Source organism: Enhydra lutris, unplaced genomic scaffold, assembly GCF_002288905.1.
Source record: "Enhydra lutris kenyoni isolate GAN:26980312 unplaced genomic scaffold, ASM228890v2 scaffoldscaffold21, whole genome shotgun sequence".
In the NCBI taxonomy this organism is placed as follows: Eukaryota; Metazoa; Chordata; class Mammalia; order Carnivora; family Mustelidae; genus Enhydra; species Enhydra lutris.
In genome coordinates this window covers 52,997,973-53,025,499 of record NW_019154105.1, presented here as the reverse complement: position 1 = coordinate 53,025,499, position 27,527 = coordinate 52,997,973, and the positions used below count along the sequence as shown (strand labels likewise).

Genomic DNA, 27,527 nt, shown 5'->3' with positions numbered 1-27,527 from the left:
CAAAGTATCTTATTTCAGTAGAAAAATTATTTCATGAAAAAATAAATGTGCATATATATGGTATATATGTCTCTATATTCACACATACACACATCTATTCAAATTATTAAAGCAAAGTCAGTCAACATTTTTACCCCACCTTTGAATAATAAAATTGATTTGAGTAGTAAAATTTATATTAGATGGATAAAATATTTGTTGATAGCAACAGTGATGCCCTGTGCATATGGGTTCCCACTCAAGAGATGAGCAAAGTGGTTCATTGGGAAGTGTAAATGAAACACTTTTGCAAATTAAGTGTTCAAGAACATTTTTGCCAAACACCCATTAACTCAATTTTAACTGAAAAGCCTACCCATTTTACATCCTAATCAACAACCCAACTCCACCCCCACACCTCCTACTTAATGAGGCACACACAGATATTTCCCTCATAAATCAGGGTACTCCTCCAGAGAATAAAATTCCTAATGACATTAAGGCGTGGTAGCCATCATGAACTTGACAACCAAAAAACAACCTATATTACCACCCCATAGTAGAGAGTCTTAACTTCGCACCTTGGAAATATATTTAACCCACAATATCACCCTACACTCAAGAGCTTTCAAAGAGAAAGAAGTATCCCTTCCCTCCCAGTGTCAAATATCTGGGTAAACAGACATGAACTGTCCAGTGCTAGGCTGCTCCACGGCAAGCATGCATATTTTAAAACTTTTACTTTGGGTATCAAGCCTCCTCAACTTCTTCAGTTTCTGTATCCAGTTCCGAACCAGACCTGACCAACCGCACAGAGTGGGAGCGACCACTTTACCTTCCGAAAAATCAATCAGTCCCAGCAAATGAAGCAGCTTCAGAGATGCACATATAATCACAACAATACCCACTGTTTGCAGTCCTTCCGACTCCCACTCGAGAGTCAACATCTTTCAAGCTGGCAGAGCATCCCAGCCTCCGGACCCCTTTGGAGCGGAGGGAGTTAATTAGAGAATCCGAGCAGTCTCTGGCTTGGAACAAAGAGTCGCGAGGGGGAAAAGTGAGCAGCTCCTCGCAGACGCACCGGGCGGAGCAGTGGCCCCCCGGGGTGAGGACGGACCCGGGCTGGAGTCCAGCCTCTCATGCTGATGCTGGCATTTCCCAGCGGGGTCCCCCAACCAGAGCGCGCCTGCCTCCGGGCTCTGCGCTGCTGCCAGCGGGTACTTGCACTTAGAGCTGTGAGGGGAGCATCTGTTGGAGAGCGGGAGACTTTGCTCTGTCCGTGGAGAGGAGGGACACTCCCAGGAAACTTGCCCTGGAGAGCACCGCGGCGCTCCACGCGCTGACGACGCGGCGCGGGCTGAGCAGGCTGGCTGCGCGCTAGTTTGCTGCCTGGGAAGCCAGCGAATGCCCGGTTTTTGCCCAAGCAGCGGCTCTCTCCTCCCAGAGCTCGCGCCGCCAGACAGCTCAGCCCCCTCTCGGGATGTTAGGACAGAATCGGCTGTCGTGGCTGCTGCCTAGAGCCTTTGTCAGAAAGCTCCCGTGGAAGCCCGTGGGTAGTTTTTCTGGGGAGAAAAGTGCAGGAGCAAAAGAACCACGATTGCCTTTGTCACCAGGAGCATCCAAGCTGCTTCCCACCAGCCACTCCACTGGGGCTGTCTGATCCCCTCGGACACAATAAGAACATTATTAGGAAGATTGATTTGGCCCTTGTATTTTACAAACAGGAATCATTGGAGAGTAGGGCAGAGCAGTACCTTGTAAGAACACTGATGTTCAGTAACTGCCTCCTGGAGGGGGGAATCACACTATCCTCCTTTCAACTCTTGATTCAGCCTCTCTCAAAGCCAAGTTTCACAAACTTCCCCGATGATAAAAATCACACAAGATGCTTGTTAAAAATATTCTCTTGTGGAAAATCTGATTCAGAGGATCCTGGAGTTTGTATTGTATTCTTTTAACAAAGATTTTATTTATTTATTTGAGAAAGAGAGAGAGAACATGAGTGGGATGAAGGGCTAAAGGAGAAGCAGACTCTCCCCCTGAGCAAGGAGCCCAGTATGAGTCATGGGACTCCCGGATCATGACCCCAGCCAAAGGCAGATGCTTAACTGACTGAGCCACCCAGGTGCCCCTGGAGTTTGTATTCTTTTTTTTTTTTTTAAGATTTTTATTTATTTATTTGACAGACGGAGATCACAGAGAAGCAGGCAGGGAAAGAGGAGGAAGCAGGCTCCCCGCTGAGCAGAGAGCCTGATGCGGGTATGTGCTGATCAATAGTATAGGGATTTATCAACAATGAACTCTTCCCCACAATTCTGTGTGGTGGGTTTTATAGTCATCTTCACTTTATAGGCAAGGAAACTGAAGCATAAAGTGGTTAACTTACTTGTCAAAGCTGTGGTGGGCACAGCGCTTGGTAGGCAATAGGCATTCATTCATTTGTTTATTTCTTAATATTTGTTAACCTGCTACCATGAGCTCTGAACAGTACTTGAATGATAAAGTCCAACCGTATCTTGTGGAGGCATATGGTATAATAAAGGAGGCAGGTATGAAATCGAAAGTGACTGAGAAATGCACTAGCACTTGAAAAAATCTTTCTATGAAGTACAGTGGGGGCACAAGAATGAAAAGCCAACTCCACCTGGGGAAAGATGAGTGGTGGGAACGGGAAGGAGACTTTACAGAGGTGGTAATCATTGAAAATGGTAGCTTTCATTATTATTAGAAGTTATAAATAAGACAAAAACAGAGAGACAAACCATAAGAGACTCTGAATTATAGGAAACAAACTGAGGCTTGCTGGAGGGGAGGTGGGCAGGGGGCTGGGGTAAGGGTGATGGGCATAAAGGAGGGCACTTGATTTGATGAGCACTGGGTGTTATATGCAAATGATGAATCACAAAATTCTACCTCTGAAACTAATAATATAGAACATGTTAAATTGAATTTAAATAAAAAAATCAAGATAAATAAAAACAACTTATCTATCATACACAGGCTTTGCGGTACACAGACTTGGACTGAATTCTGGTTCTGTTGCTTGCTTGCTGTGTGATCTTGAGGAAACCACTCCATCTCTGTCAGTTTTCTAAGTGCAAGATGGGAGTGTGACTGCCCACTTCTCATCCTTACTGTGAGAGTTAACTGTGGAGAGCTGAGCCCAGTGCCTACAAGACAGATGGCAGGTGTGGGATTACAACAGCAGGGCCAACTCTTTAGAGGCTCTGCTGGGTCTAGGTGGATGAAGGGACCTTGCTCCTCCTTACCATCCCCTCTTCTCCTAAGTCGGGTTTCAGTCCTTCCCCCATGAAGACTTCCTGACCTACCAGGCTATTTTTCTCCTCTGGGCATCAGGAATACACTTAGACCACTAAGTTGGCTTTTATAACAGTGCTTTTTGTTTTGGATTTTATGTCTTTGAGAAATATCTATCTATCTGCCCAACCACCAATCCATCTAAACTTGTTATTTTCAGTTTGTAAGCAAATCAGTGCAGGGGAAGCGGTTCTCGAAAGTTGATGGGTAAAGAGATGTTTTAAGTAACGATTCTCTGAAATTCCTGAGAGTATTTGATGAGAGGACATCAAAAGTTTTTTTTTTAAAGAGTTGCAGAAATTAATTAGGTCAAGTTAACTCTGTCTCTTTTAACCCTATATGATTTCATATTAGAACAAAACACAGCTAAAAAGCTATAGGTGCAGAATTTTTTAAAAAAAAATTTTATTTATTTATTTATTTATTTCTTCATTTTTTAGATTTCATTGATTTATTTTAAGAGAGAGGGAAAGGGAGAGAGAGAATGAGCAGTTGGAGGGAGGGGCACAGGGAGAGGAAGAAGCAGGGAGCCCGATTCAGGGCTCCATCTCAGGATCCTGACATCATGACCTGAGCCTGAGGCAGACACTTAACCAACCAAGCCTCACAGGTGCCCCTAGATGCTGAATTTAAACATTGCTTTGTCTGACTACCAAATTCATTACATTCCATTTATATCCCTTAGCAGATTTTAGCAAATAGTTACCAACTGATTTCTTGATTTATATACTTAAGTGAATAATTTTTGAGTTGTCACATCTCATTTTCCAGGAAAGAAATCTCCACCATCTTTAAAATTCACAGAAAGACCTAGGGATATAATTTTGTTAATTCCAGGCAAGACTTCACTTTAGGACAATGGCATTCCTATATAAGACCCATGAGCTGAGAGTTTTGGTGACCCAGCCAATCCTTATCTGTACTGGCTACCTTTACTAAGCTCTTCCTATTAACTCCAGCTACAGCATATTCTGGCTCTTGAGAATGCCAGGGTCTCTTTCACATCACCCTCATGGTGGGATTTTGTAAGCTAATAGTGTCATCCATGAGTTTCATGCATCATCTGACCAGTCTAGGAAAATGGGGGACACTTGAAGAAGAGTGTTTTTCTAGGGCCATCTTGGGAAAGAACAGATGGCTATATATTATTAAAAAAAAATAATTCCAGGTGATGGCTCTATTATTTTATGACAGTAGCTTATTAGCCCCAACCTAGTTTGTTATGTTAAAATATGCCTTCTCTATGTCTAATTATTCTCAGGTTTGCCAATTCTTTATATTATAATGGATGGCCAGCAAAGGTCTGTCTTCTATACCAAAAGAAAAGAATATAGGAATAAACTAACAACTCTTGCTCACTTACTCTAAGCTAGGCACATGTACTTAACATGTATAAACTCATTTAATCTTACCCTAAACTAATGAGAAAAGTGTTATTATCACCATTGCAAAAAATAAAAATAGATAAAACCAATGATCATCAAGATTATTTTTACAGTGACATTCAGTAAGGGGCACAACCATGATTTATATCTGATTTACTCCATTATGGTGGCTGACAGTTTTGTAGAAGGTCTAAGTGTCAGATACTATTCTAAAATCTTCATACTTATAACTAATTTAATTCTTTCATAATTCTATGAGATCTATATTATTTCTCTGGTTTCAAGGATAAAGTTGAAACTTTAAAAGATTAAGCAACTGGCCTGAAGTCTTATAGATAGGACTTGGCAGAGTTGGGCTTGAGCTTGGGTATCCTGGGTCCAAATTTCGCACATGGTGTCATTCACTACTGCACTCTTGGGCCTCCCTGTACCTTGATGAATGGTTCTTTAACTGGGTCTCTGCTAAGGGGTTGTGCTGGGGAAATATTGCCAGACCCTCTTGGGAAAGTAAAAAATGGACTTCAAAGAGGCATGCCCAAGCCAATGGCCCCTTCTGAAAGAGAGAGGGGGGCAGTAGTAGTCAGAGTAGACTTTCAATTTCCTTGCACTGACCCATTGCATTATTTTAAATAATCTCAAAAAGGATGATTTGCCTGAAACCCGAAATTAATCATTTCCCCCTCTTTGTTTTAGCTTCAGTTTGAAATTTAGCTTCAGTTTGAAATTTCACTAGGTGATGTTCCTTGGTTAAGAAATGTTCTTCATCCTATTGACATCATACAAATACCAAAATAAATATAGTGAAGTTGAGAAAAAAATATTTTAATTAGATAGATTTATCTATCTATTATCTCTCCAAAAATATAAATAGAATAGCAATGCATATAGGATATGTTAAGTCAAACTTAAATTTAAAATTATTAGTTTATATTTGTATAAACATTTAGAGTTCAAATAATCCAATCTTTTTATTTTAAGGAGGCTTAAAAGTGAGGTACAGAAAGCAGAACTGACTTGTTCATGTTCAAAAACCTTGGAAAGTGGACAAAATGAGCTTGACTCACCTAGCTTGTCATGATACTGAATTGTTAACTGGGATGATCCATTGAGAAATTAGAAAGAAATCAAGTTCTGAAAGAAAAATTTTCTACTCTCAGTAAATAGGAGGAAAGAGAAGCAAGACCTCCACATGGTTGGCATCATCTAGAAGGTTCTACTGAAAAGAGAAGCCTAATTTAGGTTTTTGAAAACAAGCGAGGGGAGGAGGAATGATTTTCTAGGAACAGAAATGGGAACCCACTAGGGCAAAAGCTATGAAGGTAGCATAGCTCAATTGAGGCCTCTGAGGCAGGGAAGAAAAATGCAAGTGGAAAATTGTTGTAAGAGGCCTCAACATCTGCATAGAACAAGGAATGAGGATAAGGTTGGTATGTGACACTTAGTGTCTCTTTTAATTTTAAGATTTTTCTCACCAAATGATGAAAGCTATTCACCCTCAGTGAATTCTGTTCTGTCCCCACCCCAAAGGGTATCACGTCCATCTGTCTTGGGGCTTTCTCAATTACCTGGAAAGATCCCTAAATGTTCTCCAGATAAACTTTCCACTCAAACATGCCAGGACTCAACGCTGTTTCACTTAGCTGCAGGGTTCATTCTGAAAGCTTCCTAAATGTGTCTGGAATGGATTTCTTTAAAATATGTATATGTTTATCCATTAAACAATTAAGCATCCAACCTTCAGGCTTGAGTGCCTATTGAATCCATAAAGGAGAAGGGGATATCTCCCACTTGAAAAACTTCCAGCAATGTTGCACTAATGTATCTTAAAAATCGTATTCATGTATCTTGTGATCCAAGCTTATGTTATATAATCTTCATATAAACAAATCAGAAGATTATTTGGAAATTTAACTAGGAAACATTCTTAAGAATATAATCTTTCCCTGAGATTTATGACCTTTTTCCTGCCCTGATTTCCCTTTCCTAGGTCTTCTGGATTAAACTGAGTGGGCTTCTGGTTCACCCATTTAATCTGGCATACAACTTTGGCTGTCATGTCACAGACCTTTTTCTCTTTTCTCTCTAAAACAATCTTTGCCATTTACCACTATAATTGGCTGGCTTTAGGGCAGTGATTTTCATGGATAGTAATAATAATAATGATGATGATGATAATCCTTGGCTTTATTATGTTATAATTAGGATTATATTATTGAACCCCTACTGTGTAACAGTGTACTGCACACATTACATGAACTATCTCATTGAATCATCACAACACCTATTATAGATGAGGATGCTGGAATGCCAAACCTTAAGTAACTTGCCCAAGATTATGAAAAAAAAAAAAAATCAGAATATGCCATTCCAAAATATGCCACCTTGGCATAATAATTTTGTGGCTCTGAAGGCATTTGAGAATCACCAGATGCAAGAAGAGTTCTCAGTCCTCCTCTTATCTACCTAACCGTGGCATAAATTTCCCTTTGTGAAGCTGCCTACCCCTTCTTCTATGCCAGGAATCAGAGAGCAACTCTTATCACTGGAGATGAAGAGTGAGCACCAAGATGAGTCTGCATAAACAAGCTTCACTAAAAGAAGCCTTATCTTCTATAAGTTTCTCTCATATATTTCCTAGTCACTTCCCTGCGATTTATCATCCGTTGAAGCCCAAACTCCCTTTTTTTTCGTTAAAATGGCACATAAGTCCTGGAATCTAATTACTTGTTTCTATGAGTTTCACTTCTTTTCTGTGAACTTCCATATGTATAAAATAAAAATTGTATGCCTTTTCTCCTGTTAATCTATCTTCTGTTAATCTAATTTGCAGGCCTCCAGAAACTAACCTAAGAGGGTAGAGGAAATGTTTTTCCTCCCTGACAATTACTAGAAGTTAAGGAGCTGGGATTTAACCTCAGGATTTCTCACGCATGAGTCAGTGTTCTTATATCCTTGTGGTGCCTTTGTAAAGATCACTACTGTTTTTGTTTTTATTGTGGCCCTGCGAAACAAGATTTAAAGTGCAAATGGTTTCCAGAAAGGTAGCACATGGTGTGGCTCTTACCTCTTGTTGAAATGTAAATGTTTCACATCAAGTTCTTTCCTGGAAGCCAGATCAAGAAAGCAAAGAGAGAAGAAACAAGAGGAGGGAAAGGACTCAGGAGATAGGCAAAGGAACGAGGAGAGAAGAGAGGAAGAAAATGAAGAGTGCTGAGGAAAGAGGCAAGCAATCCTCCATGGCAGCCCGTGTGACACAGTCAAGAGTACACAGCTGAATGTAGCTTGTTTTCTAATTGTGAGATTCTCAGACTTCCAGGCAGATGAGAGTTAAATAGGAGTAAAGCAGACTATAGGAAAAGGTTGAGCAAGGGGTTATTTCGCCCTGAATTCGCCCTCCTTCCCTGGTCTGTCAAGCTCTGGAGCTCTTAGCAATGCCGGCTATCTCTTTAGGTCTACCTTCTCAGCCATAGCCTGGAAATTGAATAGGTGGTTTTTAAAGCATAAATACTAGTGATCTCCCTGGATATGGCATTAGCCATAGCTAGGTCACGAGGCCTTCAATATCTCTTCAAAGTCCTGTGATGCCTTCCCATTTACTTGTGGCAGGACCCCGCTGCCCAAGACTGATTGCTTCATTGGCTTGGTTCTCTCTGTTCTTGGGCATGAGATTCCCATGACTAGGGTGTTCTCTGAGCTTCACTGGCTCATTTCCTGTCCTGCAGCAGCACTTTGGGAAAGAAAGCCCAACAGGTTTGAACTGGAATGCATTTCAAATCTCCAGGGACAGTGACTAATTATCTTGAATATGCTTTGTTGTATAAAGAGTTGTAGGGATATCTGGAAAGAATTATTCGTAGAATTCTCAATGTCCTTTTGTGAGAATACTTCTAAGTCAATTTCGTTTCTTTGCTAGTTCATTCATCCTCTCATTCACATATGCGCATGTATACACACATACATACACATGCGTGCACACACACACATACATACACACACACACACACGATTGCCACCATTGTTTCTGTCACCTGCAAAGTCAGAACAAGGGAAGCCCTAGTGAATACAGAAGTCCCTTTTCCCTGAACTTAATATGTGCACATTCCTGCTGGGGATGAATAAACACATAGTAAATGTTCAGTGAATGCCTACACAGTATATGTTTAGAATGTAAGGTGTAGGGGCGCCTGGGTGGCTCAGTGGGTTAAAGCCTCTGCCTTCAGCTCAGGTCATGATCCCAGGGTCCTAGGATGGAGGCCCGCATCGGGCTCTCTGCTCAGCGGGAGCCTGCTTCCACCTCTCTCTCTCTCTGCCGGCCTCTCTGCCTACTTGTGATCTCTGTCTGTCAAATAAATAAATAAAATCTTAAAAAACAAAAAAAAGAATGTACGGTGTAGGTCATGGTAGGTATCTTTTCTCTAAATGCTAGTAGCTCTCTGAAGTGACTGGCCCAGGCTTGACAACTAGGATTTGTAGCCAAGTCTTTGGACTCTTAGTTCATTGTTTTTTCCATTATAATGTGGAGTTAAGGCATCTACCTAATATCTAAGACAGAAGCAAGGAAGAACCATGCACTACAGAAGAGAAAGGTTTCTTCTAGTGAGAACAGAAAAATCCACAAGAAAGAGAAGACATGGTGAATTAGGCATGAAGGGGAAGCCTAATTTTGTATATGTCCAGATTCTGCTCATGAGTGTTAGCCTTTGCTAGTGTTTCCAAATCAGCTACATCTAAGACTTGGTTCTGGCATCCACTACAAACGAGCAGACAGAGAAGCTGGGGGCTGTATCTGTGAATCTTTTTGGTGAAAGGAACTAAACTTCATTTGGAAAAAAAAGAGAGGCAAAGGAAAAATATTCTCCCTACCCCAGATCCAAAATCAGAGGCTTGGAGAGCTGGAAAGGGAATCATTTCTCTTCTGAGAATTACATATTTCCCAGAACTTACATTTGGTCAGTGTTGTAGTTTGTCTCTGCTGGAGATTCCTTGTTTTCTATCACTACACTTATATTATTGCAATGTTGAAATCAGTTAGTATCAGTTTCCTATTGCTGCTGTAACAAATTACCACAAAGTTGATAGTTTAAAATAACACAATTTACCTTCGTCCAGCTCTGAATGTTAGAAGTCTGAAATGGGTCTCATTTGCCTAAAATCAAGGTGTTGGCAGGGTTGTCTTTCTTTAAAAGTCTCTAGGAAAGAAACTGTTGCCTGCCTTTGCCAGATTCTGGAAACTGCTTACATGCCTTGGCTATGGTTACCTCCATCCTCGAAACCAGCAGTGGCCAGCTAAGTCTTTCCCTGGCAGTATCATTCTGAACTTGACTCCTCTGCATCTCTCTTTCGCTTATCTTGTGATTACATCAAGCCTGCCTGGATTATCCAGGATAACCTTCCTATTTTCAGGTCAGCAGAATAGCAATCTTAATTCCACCTGCAACTTTAATTATATTTTCCATGTAACCAGCATATCCATGGGGTCTTGGATTGATTAGGATGCAGACATCTTTGGAGGACCATTATTATGTCTACCACACAGTTAATAATATGAATAACCTGTAAACACTGCTTTAAATAGGAAACGAAAAGCTAACCCCTAAACTAAACCCCCAAATTTAGACTCTACTTCATCAAGAACAAGTCACTTAAGATATGTGTATGTGCATGTGTGTGTATGTGTGTATGTGTGTTTAATGTACAGAAAGAGAACCTTCTCTTTCAGAAGGAAAGAGCAGCTTTAATTAGCATTCCTATCTCTGAATTTCCAATTTTCACTAAGAAAGGACTCTGAAGAAATTTCAAAATGCTAAGAAAGAACACCAAACAATTGAGAAGATATAAGCTAATGATCAGACCCAGGGACACTCTACTTTCATTTTCAAAAGCAGTTTGATGCAGAGCAGGTATTTCCTGTAAGCCCAGAACTAACCTAGGAACTGCAGGAGATAGAACATCAGAAAAGAAAGAACTGGGATAATGTTCCTCCTTTACAACACTTCCAGGAGGATCACAAAAGATAATGGAGGAGGAGGTGCTTTCTAAATTGTGGAAGGAACACTCAGGGGGAATGCTTTAATTAACTGGCCCGGATGCCCTACGATGGATTAGACTAGCACTGAATCAAAATCTTCAGCAACCGAGGTATTCATTTTACTTCAAGCTGTCAGTCCTCTGGACACAAGTCACAGACCATGACTTTCTGAAAGACTATTCACTTCAATAACAAAACAATGACAAATGAGGAGTTTTCTCCTTTGAAGATCCATATGATGCTTCCTCCTCAAAACACTGCATGTAAATGGACTGGTATCTTACACATGTTCATTAAAATCACCTCTCACACCGCCCAAACATCTATATCGATCCAGGATTTTGTTGTAATTTTATGCAGATATGTACTTTTGCGAACTTTGTCTCACTTATTCCTTATATCAGTCCATCTTAAAAATGAGAAAATTGAGGTTATAAAGGGTACTTCATCCACAGTCAAAAAGCAGCAGCAAAACTGGGTTTTAAAATGATGCATTCTGGATCCACACCTCATGTTGCATTTTTTTCATCTCTAGCATTTACAGAATGATTTTTCCTGTATTGGGTGCTGTGCTAAATGCCTCATATTCACGATTTATAAAAGGAGGATAATAAAAGTGTGTACCTACTAGTGCTGTCACGAGCAATAAATAGATTAGTATATTGTACAGTTAAAGTATTCAGGGTATTGTAGACCACATAGCAAGAGCTCTATTTATAAGAGTAATCATTATTATTTCTTCACAAGCCAGCGCTGAGGCATTTCTATTGTTATGCCTCTTTGACAAAAAAAGAAACTGTGATTCAGAAGGGCTAAGACACTTGTTACAAACTGCTGTGTGACCAAGCAAGCCATGAGAACCTGTCCTTAATCACACAAGTCAGCCTCAGTCTGCCTGTCAGGGCTCGGTTCTTTGAAACAGAGACCCTCCTGGTCACTCAATTAGTCCTGGGCTTCCAAGCAAGGCAGAGCCTAAAGTAACCAAGCTGCACAGTTGATAATCGATCTGGAAAGATCCTCAGATTTCAGATGCTGGGCTCAGTCATCTTTTCTTTATTTGAGAACTTTGGCTTTCAAATAATTTCCATCTGATTTCATTCATGCATTTATTCATTCATTCTTCAAAAAAGGCTGACATTGATTATGTGCCATGCGAAATACACAAGGTACTGTGGGGGATGAATATCTTGAAGAAACTTATCATCTAGATGGGGAGGTAAGGAATGCACATAAATCACTAAATCCACGGAAGAAGATTAATGTCCGTAAGAATGTGTTTCGAGAGTCCTGGGAATTGGAAAGAGGAAGAAGAATAGAGAAGCAGGAGGGTTGGGGTTCATCAGGGACTGCTTCCTGGAATCTGGTTGATTCATAATAGTTCAATCATTCCTTCAGTGAATCAGTCAACATGCATTGAGTGTCCACTATGTACTAAAATATGCAAGACCTCTCAGTATAATCCAATCATTAACTTCTGTGGGTTCTAAAATATAACCTTTATAGTATTAATTCTCATCAAGTCTCCTAATATAGTCTTAAACCCAAGCCACCATGCAAGAAATACACAGCTGATTTCCTACTTTCACTTTTACACACTATTACACAGTAGCTAGATTAAAAAGTGTATTTTTCATATAACTCCCCTGTGATAGCCTTTCAATGGTTGTCCATTACATTGGGAATGACATTCCAATTCCTCACCATGCATTGGCCTCTCTTTGATCTCAACCAAGACCAATTTTATTCTCAACCCCCACCCTCACACCCACAGCTCTTTCCTCACATAGCCTTTCAGTTCTCTGACTAAACCAGGATTATCCCTGCCTAAGGCCTCTGTGCTTTGTGATCCCTCTTTCCCTCATGCCGCCCCGCCCCCCCACTTCTTATTTCTTGCTTTTTCTCATCACTAAGTTTTAGACTCAAATGCTCTCTTTTCACAGTATTGTGGCACCTAGAAGACTGCTTGGCCATATAGGCTTTTCATAACTATCTGTTGAATAAGTAAGTGAATGAATGAATGACATCAAACAGGGTTCTTCCCCCATGCACCCAATCGAAGCTTCATGAACAGTCTCAGCAATGGTCATAATCAGAGATTAGCAGCTAGCTTCATTTTACAGTGCAGTGGTTTCAGGAAAGAATTCACCAGACTGGAAATGTGGGAGAGACCAGACTGTGAAGAGTTGCAAGAATCTCTGAGAGAGTTGAATGATGAAGATTTAATTAACGTTTCTGGATAGTGAAGTGGCATGCTCACAGCAGTGTCCTGTTTGTTTCAACTGACAATAATAAAAACAAAAGTAACCACAGATGAAAGAAAGAGGAAAAAAAAAAAAAAAACGGAGACAGGAAGACCAGGGAATGGGCTGCTGCAAAGGTCTGAGCCAGAGGTCATGTCCCTGGGCAGAAAGAAGGAGAAATGAACCTAGCAGAACCAAGGGATGAAGAGACCAAGGAGAGGCATCAAAGGTGATCTAAACTGACGGTGAAACATGAAGGATTATTTGTCAACATTTCCCTGGCTCTAAATAGTCCAAGAATGAAAAAAAAAAAAGTGTGGTGGAAAAATATTGAAGGGATTCAAGGATAACTCATGAATTTGAAGGAAGAACTATACAACCAAGATATAGCTGAGGACAGAAAGAACACAGCTCGGGTGGGGGTGGGGCTACAGTAGTGGTTTGTGCATTTGTACTTGAGCAAGCTGCCCTTAACACATCTTATCTCCAGGCACTTTAAACCATGGAATCTATACATCTCCAAATTTCAAATTTCAAAAAGGAAGCCCCTGTTTGGCTCATCTTGAGTCAGGCAAATATCCCTGGATCAATTAGTTGTAGCCAGGAAGTGGGCCATCTAGTGCAGAAAAACTCTGGAGACCCATTGTTGTGGTCTGGGGTCATTTTAGGGGAAAGGAAACTCATAAGGATCCAGACAGTCACTTCAACTCATCCTTAAGTGAAACTGGAAACAGGAACATGTAGGGAGGTGAAGATAATTAAAATTTCGATGGACCTGCATTTGAAAAGCCAGCAGGGAATCAAGTAGAGCTGCCAGGTTGATAACTTAAAATATGAAGCTATATTTTGGGAGAGAAGCCAGAGCTAGAGACAAATATTGGGGTTAATCCATATAAATGATAGTTGAAGTGACAAGAGTGAATGAGATTTTCAGGGAGGAGAGACATACAGAGAGAGAGAGAGACAAGAGCAAGGGGCCAACATTATAGCAACAAGAAGAGCCAAGAATGCCAGAGCAGAAGTGGTGGGAGAAATCTAAGGAGACCTTAGAAAGTAATATTTTTGTGGGAATCCAATGAAGAGAGCTTCAAGGAGAGGATCGACCAATGTGTTAAATGTAAAAACCCAGTCATTTTCTAAATTGAAGTGTTGTCCTAACACAAATTAATTTGAAACTGGTGAAAGTGCAAGTGTATGTATGTGTGGGAGGTGGGGAGGGTGTTTGTAGGTGTGTATATGTGCAGAGTACTAGAGTTCAGGGAGTGAAAGGGAAAAGATAAAGCTTAAGGATTTCCAGCTATGATTCTTACATTTTTCCATCTAAAACCAAGACAATTCTATAAGTATTATTGAGTATCCAATATGTGCCCCCCTCATTGACACAGGAGAATATAATACGTATGAGTGAGGTAGCGCCTGCTCTCTTAGAGCCTATAGTCCAATGGGGAATGCAGAGAAGTAAGCAGGCAGTTGTTAGACATTATATTGAGAGCAATGGTCATTCGTCACAGTAGCTCATTAGACAGATACTTGAATCTGGAGGGTTTTCCTAGAAAAAAAAAAAAGAAATCACCTGAGCTGAGATCTTCAGGATAACTGGGGGTCACAGAAAGATGAGGAGAATGCATTATTGGTAGAGGGAACAGTAGATGCAGTGTCTCAGATGTGGGCAAGAACTCAATGCCCTGAGTGGGCTTGCTTAGACAGGGGCCACAGAGAGTACATAGATTGGATGGGGGAAAAATTTATTTCAAGACACAAGGCTGCTAAAGTAAGCAGGACTAGATCACAAGGACTCTTTAAGCATGCTAAAGGGATTTTTTTTTTTTAATCTTGAGAGCCCTGGGGGACCAATGAAAGATTATAAGCAGCGGCACATAATCAAATTTGTACTTTAGAAAGATCACTGGTGTTGTCATGTACAGAATGACTGGGAGGTAAGTGTGGCCAAACTACAGGCAAAGAAACTAATTAAGAGGCCATTCCAAGTGAAAAAATGAGTTAGGAATGTGGTGGATTAGCTGGAGAGATGTAGATGGAGGTGAGAAATAAAGAGGTGATGAATATCCAGACACTGAGAACTGAATTAACCATGAGAGCTCAAGAGGGAGAGTCTTGGATGAGCACGTTTCCAGAAAAAAAACATTTACCCTCTCTAGTTGAAAGTTGGGACTAGTTGCAAAATCAGTCCTATTGGAAGGGACTAACACACTGGGGCATGCAAGTTTGAAATAAGAAGCATAAAGTTGAGTGACTGTGCAACATACTAGTTGGAGAAAATTGGAGAAAAGTTGGAAAGAAAAATTCATGTGCATCACAATTTGAAATTTACTATTAGAAGCAACTTAATCTTCCATCCATCATCCATCTTCACCTTTGGAATGCTCTGTGATTACTGGGGAATGGACAGAAAGAGAATTGAGAATAACTGGCATGTGAACATTTGATTTGTGGCCATTTAAAATCAGAGGCTTTTGTTGAGTGGACTCTCCCCAACTCCACCTATCTCAGAAAGGTGAATTCTCTGGGTAGGTACATGCTATCTATCCCTGTAATGCCAAGAGGAAGCTCTCCTGTTACCATACTAATCATCAGCAAATCCACTGAAGACTATCCAGAACTGGACCAATTTTTAGCGCCTCACTGCCATTCCCTGATCCAAGCTACCATTCTCTCTCCTTTCTGATTTTTGTCATCTAGGTCACCTCTCATAGTGTGCCCTTAATTTCTCCTATTCTATTCTATAGAAAAAGTAGCCAGAGTGAGCCTTTTTGTTTTTTATTACTTTAGAGATTTATTTATTTTGAGAGAGAGAGAGAGAGAGAGAGAGAGAGAGAGAACAAGAGAGCAAGAGTGTGTGTGAGTGAGGGAAGGGACAGAAGGAGAGGGAGAAGGAAAGAAGCAGATTCTGCACTGAGCATAGAGCTCCATGTGGGGCTTGATCTCACAACCTTGAGATGATGACCTGAGCTGAAATCAAGAGTTGGGCGCATAACCAACTGAGACACCCTGGCATCCCCAGAATCAACTTTTTAAAACATGTAACAAATCATGTGACAACTCTGCTCAAAATCTTCCAAAAGCTTTAATTTGTCTAAAAGTAAGAAGTAAAGACCCATGCAAAATGCAGAATGAATGAATCTTTCATAACGTTCTGATCTCAACTCTCACTGCTTCTCCCTTACTCACTCATTCCAGCCACACTGGTCTCCTCAGTGTGCTTTGGTCATCCTAAGCATGCTTCTGCCTCAGTGCCTTTGCACTTGAGGTTTCTTCTGCCTGGACCAACTTTCACCCAGATTTCTACATGACTTACTCCCTTGACAATGTCAGCTAACTATTCCACTATCACCTTAGCTGCCTCTGAAGGTTGCTTTATCCAGAACTATATTTTCCACACTGCATTTCTCCTCAACTCTTCTAAACTCTTTTATTCTTCTTGGCAATTACTGCCATCGTAGAGACCCTGTATTTGCTTTATTTACGTGGTTTTCCCACTGGAATCTAAATGCCAGTAGATAGTATTTTTGTCCATTTCATTCACAATCCCCAGCACCTAGAGCAACACTTGACATGTACTTGGTACTAGATAATGAGTTGATGAATGTTTCCTGAATCATGTACCCAACACAACAAACATTCACTCATAAGTACACACACAATTTTCCCCTTAATTAACACAAATAGATGTAATACATCACCCTTAAATATTTCATATTTAAATGTAACAAAAATGTGGATAGAGAAAAAAACAATCCAGGTTTCCCCCAGGAGAAAAACACTAGGAAATTGTTTCATAAATTGCTCATACAGAAACTGAAAATGTAACAAGTAACAAAAATTCAAAAAATATTTGAGTGATTAAAAAAAAAAGTCACTAATCTGACTTTCAAGGCAGGTGAGTCCTGAAATGGAGAACTTATTTTATGTATTTATTTATTTATTTATTTTGAGTGCCAAAATAGATTCGGCTATAAAATTTTGGATTTTAATGGGTCGAGTAGAATTGCTCTTCATGATTGAGGAAGGTGAAGGATTTGAAGCCCCATTTCTCCCTCTGCTTCCTGTGTCCTCAGTGACCACATTCATGTGGATAAAAACCACAGAACCACTGAAGGGGAAAAAACCATGGAAGTGAAGAAACAGAACTCAGAGAAGGCATGCTCCTTCAAAAACAGTAATTTATTGACTGCCTACTTTGTTTAAGATACAGTAGCAGAGAGACTTCATGTACATTTTCTTGTTTACTTTCAGGAGGACTCTGTGAAGTGTATATTATCAGCTCTTAGCAGATAAGGGACGTGAGAGAGGTTTAAAGTACTTCCATTTTTGCACAGAATTTGTTGGTTCTGAGTTTGAACCTCATCTACCACAGAGCCCCTTTCTCTAAGAAATGCTCTTTCTTTGCCTTTGAACCAGTCTTTCCTTCTTGCCACATAGCAGAAGGCATTTTTCCTCGGAAATTATTTTCACAAATGGTAATTTGGTTTCCAGGTAAATTCATTAAAATCTTTTGTAATGCAGAAGGCAGCCAAAAGATCATGATTGTTTCTATGGAAATAGGATCCAGGAGTGTTCAACTGCCAACTTAACAAATGAACTTTGGGAATATAATCTGTTTCCCTCTTCTCAGAGGAAATAAATAGGTGGCGATGTTCAATTCCTCACTGCATTCCATGTATCAACTTTCCAGATAGCATTTGGTCTTGTTGTATTTTCTCCCACCACCAACGTACAAAAGCTGCAAGAATTTTTCTGCACAGAAGTAAGGGATGAGCACCAGAACCAATTTCTCATCTCAGACACTACAGATTCCAATGTGCATCTGCAGGCTCCAAATATGACTATAAACATGTCAGCCAAAACCAACTGTAATTTTTATAAAATAAATCTGGGGAGCATGTTTTTCTGAAACCTAATGCTCTGTGTCTACGAGTGTAGTAGGAAGAGGCAAGAGTGACAGCGTGGCCCAGACTCTGAGATTTGGCAGTGCTGTCCCCCCTACAAAACCTGGTAAGAAGTCATCAGGACATGTGGCCTCATCTTTCTCTCTTTGCCACTTCCTGAGAGTGAGGTGTTTAAGAAAGCCAAGGATTCCTCCTTGCCCATTCAAAACAGAGTTTTCTATTGCAACGTTCCTCAAAGGATAGCAACAATTCCTGGGAGCTTGTTAAAAAATGCATGATTTCTAGCCCATCCCAAGTCTACTGAATCAGAATTTCTGGGGTTAGATGTAGCCATCTGCATTACACAAGCTCTGGTGAGGTTGATGCTGGCTAAAGTTTGAGAAGCATAAGCTAAGCGGAAGGCTAACCTTTGGCCTGGAGAATGCAGTTCAGGTCCCTGCAGCAACACTTGATAGAGAATTATTTTGGGATAAGTCATTTAGCCACTCTGGCTTTCTTTTTCCTTATGTGTAAAGGAGGTGAACTAATATCCTTGAATTACTTCTTAATGAAATATTAGAGTACCTTAAGACTGATGACTCACTGACCTTTACCTCTGAACCCAATGATATATTATATGTTCATTGAATTTAAATGACAATAAAAAATTTAAAAAGAAAGAAAAAATACTAGAACACCTTATGGCTAGCTGATGTTGGTATAAATGACACCTACATAATAAAAGATTTGGCAATCGACACTTGCCTGGTCTTCTCTATTCTAGCTAGTATAATGACAAGAATCATAATCATCATCATTACACAAATAATAGAAATATCTTTGGGCCTCCTGTGTGCCATATACTTTCTCTGGAGTCTGATGTTTGTTTGAAATATGTCCTCAGCCAGTGTTATTTTGATTTTGGTACTAAAGAAAACTAAAGAGGTCATATAACTTCCTCAAGGTTACAGAAAAAGTAAATGATAGTCTCAGAATTGGAATCCATATCTGATTTTGAAAATCCATGCTCCTTCCTTTCTGCCAACAGCTCTCTTTCCAGAACTGGGATCTTTTAGCAGTTGAAGGAAAACCAAAAAACCACCACTGCAGTCCACAAGATGGGGCTAGGCAGACTGGGCAATTCGTTTAAGTATATAAAGCAATTACTTTGAATATATTTAACATACATATTGACTTCATATAAAAGCCACTTTACCTAAGAGTGATCAATAAATGAGGCTTGTAGTTGTACTAAACTGTTGATTTATTGACAACTTTGAGATGCCTTGTCCCTGGTGAGAAGATGCAGAAAATGGAAGGTGAAGAGAACTTTGGAAAGCTTCTAGCTTAAAAAGGTCATTATAAGCAAAAGGGAGTTTAGAACCAGAGAAGCAAGTGATTTGTCCAAGATCACATAGCTGGATGGTAGCAGGGATCTGACCAGAGTGCATCTAACGGCCCACCTGAGTTGGTACTATTGCTGATATGGTTCTATTAAATCAAACTGAATATTCCTTTTTATAGAGTAGGCACAAATCCATACATTTATGTTCAAGAGAGATTTAAAAGAAAGATAAACATGTGGTACAAGAAAATCCTAAATGGTACTGAGGGTTATTCAAGCTAATAAAGTTAGAATGATAATCCTGGGCAAATGCAACAGCCTAAGCAAAGTTAAAGGGTTCTGGAATCAAGGGCTCTGTTTGTGGATCTATTCGAAATGTCATTTTACTAAAAATTTCAAAGGGCAAATCAGGAAGCAGCAGAAAGGGAGGCTAGAGAAATATGGAGTGGCCAGGTCATGGATGGATGGATATGTCATTCTAGGGCATTTGAAATTGATGAACAGCTACTAAAGAATTTACATCAGAGGCTGACATTGTCAGATTTGTACCTTAGCTCCCTCTGGCTAAAGGGTGGACTATGAAACCTCAATTTAAGGGGTGAAGAAAGGAGGGAGGGAGGGGAATAAAAGACTAAAGATAATGGAACTTGTTATACTTATAATACTTCAGGCAGAAGAAAGTAAAACCTGAGCAAGGTCAATGCTACTAGTAATAGAGGGAAAGATTCCAAAGATATTTTGAGAGGTAAAATGACCATAAGGTAGGGATTGATGAAATCAGAAAATGGGGGTTTAAGGGTGACCCCTGGATTTTTAGTTTGGGTAACTGATGGATGGTGATGAGGTAGGGAGGGCAAGGAGGAATATATTTGGCCATGTGGAAATCATAATCTCAGCACTGAGGTCACTGCATCATTGGATCATCACAGCAGAGGCATCCTGGAGATAGTCAATACATCTGGCCTGTAGCCAAAACCATTACAACCTATGAAGCTGCCCAACACAAGAGGGTAGCATGGGCAGGCTCAGAGTGACTTAAGCATATAGCATATAAGTATATTGAAGAGCCAGTAGAGACAAAGGTGTTAGAGAGAGATGGGATGATGATGGGAAATTTCTGAAAGTGGAGGGATCAACAGGTGTCATTTGGCTCTGGCTTAGAGAAATCTTGTTAACTCACATGAATATCAGAAGTAGAGACCTTTGGATATCAAACATGTTAATTTTATGGGAGTTAATTCTATATTACAGCTGGAAGTTCCTTATAAAACACCAAGGGTTCCCACATTATAATGTTAACACAGATCCGATGCCTGGAAAGACAAGTTTCTTCTGATACCCATCTGGTCACACAGAACGCCTCACACAAAGGCAAATCCAGCCACATGCTTCCTCGGATTTGACAAGCACATTGCAAATCTCTCAAATAACTAGGAGACTACACTCTGGCAATACAGTTGTGACAGATAAAAGTAACGTGGAATCCTTGGGCCCTTCCCACTTTCTCTCATTGATTGAAGTGCTTTTAGAATACATACCAAATGGTCTAATCACAGAAGACTTTAATTGTTTCAGCTCTAATGCATATACAGATGGTTAGAAGATTTATAGTTAATATTTATTTAGTAAATAAACTTCCTTAAGACATAGTATATGTATGCATATGTAAGCAAATGTATATATATGTATGTATATGTGTGTGTGTGTGTGTGTGTGTATATATATATATATATATATATATATATATATATATATATATATGTTTAATTTATTTTTCAGCATCTAACTTGCTTGAGAACTCAAGCCAAACAGGCTCCCAAATTATGTTAAACAATGTGGTAAGTTTGATGAATTTCACTATGAATAAAGTTTAACACAACTTTATTTTGAAAATGGAGTAATCAAATTTGAAGGAGCTGGTGTCCAGCATTCTTACAGGGTTTGAATATAAAGCAGCTTTGGACACAGTGTAAAAGAGAATTCACGTCCTTCCCAGGTGCACTGATACCTTCTTATTTAATCACAGCAGCTGCCCTGCCAGGAAAGTTTTACCTAATTATTGTGAACAATTACTATGAATTAGTATGATTCTAAAACATACTATTTCTCCTGACACTTTATTGGAATTTGTGGGCAATTTTTGGTTGATCTCCTCATTGAATATAATAGTTTCTTTTCCTTGGAAGGGGCTATATCAACAGGATAGCCACAGAGATCCTTAGAATGGGGGGACTGAGGTATAGAAAGGTTACCTATCTTGCCCAGGAATATAAACCAGGAATAATCCAGCCAGAACTTCAACCCAGGACCATCTGATTTTGAAAGCTGATCAAGAACAAATATTTTTTAACCATTTGCTATAATGATGTAGATGCTATTCTAAATCCTGGTATATAATAGTAGATAGGCTATAGGAGTAGTTGCCCTCAAGAAGCTTGCATTCCAGAGGAGGAAGATGAACACTAAAGTAAACAAGTAGATAAAGGAAATTTGGATGTGCCATAAATGCCATAAAGAAAATAAAATAGGGCAAAATGAGAGAGACAGACTGAGATGTTTCCTGCAGGCTTTTTCTAGGAGGTGACATCTGAATTTCTTCCTACCTTAGTTATGACAACACATAAGCATGGTGTAGCTGTCATAAAGCCTCTAAGATAGGAAAGAACTTTCTCTTGACCAACATTGAAACAGCACACTCCCTATTGTAAGCCTTAAGTGTATCCCTTCAGAAGGCCCATGATCTAATGAGGGATACAGATATGTCAAAGGATAAATGACAGTATTGTATATCACAAGCTAGGATGGACAGGTGTTCAAGATTCTAGAGTAGCATGGAAGAATGGAAGTTTGCTGAGGGTAGAATAAGTGTGTCAGGGAAGGAGGTAGGGGCTGAGTTGGGTTTTGAGGGAGAAGCTGGATTTTGCCTGGGTCATAGGCAGGGAGAGGCTGGGCATGAGCCATGCCTGGCAGAGGATAGCACATGAAACTGCACAGAGCCATGAAGGAACGTAGATCAGATGTGGGCCCTCTGTCACAACACAGGCTTCAGAAGCGGGGAGTCACAGGGAGGGTTCAATAAAATGCAGCACCTGGAAATGATTTAGCTTGGCAATGCCTTGAAAGAAGTTCTCCCTGTTTTCAAGGACAATGTCCCTGAAAAGGCTCCAAGTGAATTTCCTGGCAGTGCCTGTCTGACTTTCCAAGCTCTCTTAATGAATGTGGTATAAGGTACACTGTTTAAGTTAGTGGTTCTCAGCTCTGGCTGTTCACTGGAATAACTAGAGATACTTATGATAAATATAAACAATTTTTAAAGAATCCCTGAGCAGTTAAAATCAGAAGGTCTGGGAGTGGAGTTTAGACACTGGTGGTTTTTCCAAGCTCTGAAGGTGAATCTAATAGACAACCAGTGTTGAGGGTCCCTCCTTCCAGATAGATCACCAGGGAAACTAAGTTCTCCCGAAGACGTGCCCCAGCTCACATGGTGTAGGACCAGTACAGTAAGAAATCATCCAGAAAAAGAAGGAACTGGGAAAGACTGGTTCTAGGACCAATAGTGTCCGTGTTCCAGGGTTTTAAAAAAAGTCATTTTGAAAGTAAAACAAATGAAAGAAATGTAATCATTATACAACCAGGCTCTGAAGTCTAATGGAAAGATTTGAACTTAATGGTGCCCCGAACACTCCTCAGTAATTATCTCAGAAGAAAACAGTGGTGCCAAAGGGGTGCCCCGATTCTGAACAGTTCCAAGCGACAGTAAATGAGAAGTAATCTGACTGCAAAAGCAATTGTGAGTCATGCCTTCAGTTGTTTTTCCATAATGGCACCTGAGGCATGCTTGTTTGCTCTGTAAACCTTAGTTAAACAAAGTTACCCTCCAAGACACCAAGGGGTTTGCCAGAGAACAGTTAGTTTAATTGGAGCTCATCTGTTTTTGTTTCTAATGAGTCTCCCATTTCATAGCCTACTCCTAGTTTGAAATAACATGTCCCCTTGTCTGGGATGATTAAAAACCTGCTTAAGCCTACAATATACGGGAGCTGCCAAAATGTTTGCAGCAAGCAATACAGCTCAGGATTAAGGCCTACAGGCAGGATGGAAATAGAGAAAAACTGTTGATTGCTCTAGCATTAAAAAAAGAAGAAGGGGGGAAAAAAAAAGATTGAATCCAGTCATGGAAGTGATGATTTGTTAAAGAAACCACACAGTAGAATTACATTCACTTCCCAAGGTTTGCAACCACCTTGTCCTCCCCACCCAGACTCCATCCACCCTTTACCATGCTCTGTTTTCTAGTCGGTTTTTCATTTGGAGACTGACAACTTTGGGTGTCCATACCATGGAGTCTTACCAGTGTTTCTGCCTGAAATTAGGCTTTCTAAACTGCTTGCCAAAGAGCTGCACTATGCTATAAAATGCCTTAGTTAAAAATAAACCTTTTATTTACAAAATCAGTAATACTTATGACTCAGAGTAACTGCAACTTCATATGGCCATTTTCCTTTTAGAAAACTGCACAGTGCTAATCTCTGGATAGTTCTTGGGAGAAATATTTAAATAATTTAACTCCAAGCACCTTTGTTCTCACTCTCCTCCACAGATCACGATTTCAGGATTTCTCTGTCTGCCTTGTGCATTTTGCAAACCATGTAACTAGTCCACTAGAAAAAAATCCTCACAAATAATAAAGGCGCAGATGCTTCCTGGATTATAATAATTAGAGTAAGCTAATTTACCCATTGATCTGTGGTTCTTAGCCATTTGAAAATCTGATTAAAGGTGTGGAATTTCATAAAAAAGGCAAATACACACACTCTATTACACATATCACCAACATAAGCAGTGGGCTCCATGATATGTATACACAACATCTGGCTCACTGGATGGCACATGGTTGATATTCAACATATATTGTTCAATGAATAAATGAATCAATGAGTGAATAAAGTTTCAGGGTGGATTTGGATGACCATGAAGACTAGTTTTAATAAATTCTGGGTTCAAAGCTTCTACCGGGAATGAAAGAATTATGAAACTAAATTCTTCCGATTTTTTTGACCCTTGAAACTGTCTTTCCTTTTTTATTTTAATGGCTGACCATCTCCTTCCTCCCTCCATGATTTATATCTAGCCTGGGTGTGCTTGCTTAAGTTTCCATGTAGAGGATTACAATCACTTCCAGTGTCTCCACAGAGATCATTCCAGAGTTCCATGATGGACTATTGGTCATTCTAAATTCCTCTACAATATATTTAATTACCATCTCTTGGTTTTCCCCTCATATCTATTATAATGTATTTTAATTTACCATCATTATCAGAAGACATTATTTTTTTCTATATTTCCAAGTTCCTGGGTCATCTGAGTCCTTGTCCTGCCAAAGGCAGCTGCAATTCACTGGCTTAGGCTCTTCTCTGTGGCTGAGATGGGCTGCCCATTCTGAGCTTCAACAGGTACATGCTCTGAAAAGGTGCTCACACAGGGCTTCTTTTCAGGAAAAAAAAAAAATTCTGTTCATTGTGCCCTTTCCAAAAGTCTATGCAATTGTCTTTTTTGCTACATCTTTGTCTGGGCTGCCATAACAAAATACCATAGACTAAACTGGGTGGTTTAAACAATGCAGATTTATTTGTCACAGGTGGCTAGGAAGTCCAAGATCAAGGTGCTGGCAGATTTGGTTCCTAGTGAGAGCTCTCTTCCCAGCTTGCATATAGCTACTCTCACTGTCTCTTAGCATGGCCTCTTCTCTGTGTGCAACCACAGAATGAGAGCGAAATCTCCCTCCATCTTCTTCTTTTTTTCAATATTTTATTTATTTATTTGATACAGAGAGAGAGATCATAAATAAGCAGAGAAGCAGGCAGAGAAAGAGGGGGAAGCAGGCTCCCCACCAAGCAGAGAGCCCGATGTGGGGCTTGATCCCAGGACCCTGAGATCATGACCTGGGCCAAAGCCAGAGGCTTAACCCACTGAGCCACCCAGGTGCCCCCCTCCATCTTCTTTTAAAGCCACTAATCCCATTAGGAGGGTCCCACCCTCATGACCTAACCTAATCCTAATTACCTTCAAATCTCCAAATACCATCACACTGTGGCTTAGGGCTTCAACATATGAATTTTAGGGGGATACAAACATTCAGTTAATAACACCTACTGACCAGGGGTAAGGGACAGTGTTGAAAGAAGAGGAAACAGGAATTCTTTTGATTGAACCTCCTGTGTACCAGGTACAGCTCATATGTGGTTTATTAAACCTTAGTAATATTATGAAGTAGCCATGTAGACTCCCATTTCAGAAATGAGATTCAGAGAAGTTAATCAACCTGTGCATAGTCATATAGTGAGGGAACAGTGGCTTAAGGACCCTCACTTAGGTCTCCGTTCTCTGCCTTCAGATGGCTACACAGATTGGTCTGAGGATTAGATGTCCTAGTCTCACTTGCAGGGACATTTATATCACAGAACATTTAGGACTGACCCCTACTGTAAAGATTCAGCCAGAGTCCTTATAGGGCCAGCTCCTCTGCATTAAAAAACAAAACAAAAAACAAAACAAAACAAAACAAAAAACAACTCCACAAGGGATTCTGACTCAGGGTCTGTTTAGAAATCACTGCATCTCACCCCACTTCCTCCCCAAGATTAATAAATATTGAGGCTGCCTTTCAAGTGTAACAATCATTTTTGATATCCTAGTCACCATTTCATGGCTCATCACCGCTCCCTAGGAAGAAATGAGCATATACCAATGGTAGACATTGTCTCAGAGGGGTAATTGCAGTCACACACCTACTGTTGTTCTTAAACATGTCTCTGTCACTTATTAAGTACAGAGGATCTTGAAGGGATTAGAAATCGTTGGAGACACAGACGTCACCACCACCAACAGCCCAGAAAAGGCACTGGGCATTTTCTCTGATTCCTTCTTACAGAATAGGTCCACACTTCTTCTTTTTTTATTCCTCCTCTTATTCACTAAAAGATTATGAGATGTGACTATAAAGTCTTGTGTTTTATTTTAAAATTAAACCCAATAGCAATAGCAACAAAGGGAAAGGAAGGAACTCTTGGAGATGATGATGGATATGTTTATTACCTTGATGGTGAGGATGTGAACATGAGTGTATACAAAGTCCGAGCTCACTGTATTATATACACTAATTATGAGCAGTTTTTGTATACCAATTACATCTCAATAAAGCTAGACAAAATTAAAAACAGAATTTATATACCTAAGTGAAATATGATGTCTTCCCAAGAAGTCCCTTGGGAGTACACACACACACACACACACACACACACACACACACACACACACACGCTTAGTTTAATGGTGCTACTGAGGCTTGAATGCCTTTTGAATTCCACATGAGACATGCCTGTGGAGTCTATGGTATATTCTTTTGAGTATCTGCTGCCAGAAAAATCCGTGACTTTTACACTGTGGATTTGATTCTTGGAAATAGCAAAACTGTATGGAGACAAGATATGCCATAAAATTAAGTGTTCACCCCAGGGAATTCTACTTTGGAACAAAACTAGGAAAGACTATAGAGTGATGGGTATGTCTTCCCTACCAGGTCTGCAAAACTTGTTTTGAGACCAATTATAATATAGATATTTTCCAACTGATTTTAAGCAATAATCGCATAGATGCTAAATGTGTAGATTAAAGTGAACAATTTGGAGGACAAAATACATTTGAAAGCTTAAGCTATAATTTTAGGTTTTTTTTTTTCAAGGTTGTCTTTGTATACTTGAGTTTTTATTTGAAATAAGACAAGTTTCAGTTGTTACTAGTTAATTTGATGCTACCAGGTCAACGACTGATAAAACAATACAGTTTCAAAAATGATTTTGGGTTGGATCATCCTATCCCAAGATCTACCTTTCAGGAAACATAATTTGCATGTATATTTATTCTACTAAAGATAAGATATTGTAGGAGCAAGATATACTTGCTAAGGGAATAATTGGGCAAAAGATTAATAATAACTTTGATTATAATTAAGGCCAGCAAAAGCAGGGCAGGACAATGCAGTCACTCAAAAACAAACAAACAAAAAACAGGAAGTAATTGGCCTCTTCGTCTCTTATGAAATACACACTAACCCAACATCATGAATCTTCCTCATTAACTTTAGAAGTGCTGCATGAGAGACTGTGGACTCCGAGAAACAAACTGAAGGTTTTAGAGGGGAGGCGGTGGAGGGATGGGTGAGCCTGGTGGTGTCCTGTCAAGGACATCAAAGATGTTTGTTACAGTTGAAAGGCAACCTCAATATTTATTAATCTTGGGGAGGAAGTGGAGTGAGATGCAGTGATTTCTAAACAGGCCCCGGGTCAG

General features: G+C 39.9%; 1 protein-coding gene across 2 annotated transcripts in view; it reads right to left on the bottom strand.

The window, feature by feature from the left end:
• The window catches only part of LOC111149101 (potassium voltage-gated channel interacting protein 4), a 1,200,286-nt gene that overhangs the window by 222,581 nt on the left and 950,178 nt on the right, over positions 1–27,527 (bottom strand). The window contains exon 1 of one of the 2 annotated variants that reach the window (XM_022506025.1): positions 815–926. The exons of the other annotated variant lie outside the window; for it this stretch is intronic. Within the exon in view, the coding sequence (XP_022361733.1) occupies positions 815–926 (112 nt within the window). Of the gene's footprint in view, positions 1–814; positions 927–27,527 lie in introns of those variants that run through there. 2 annotated transcript variants of the gene reach the window in all.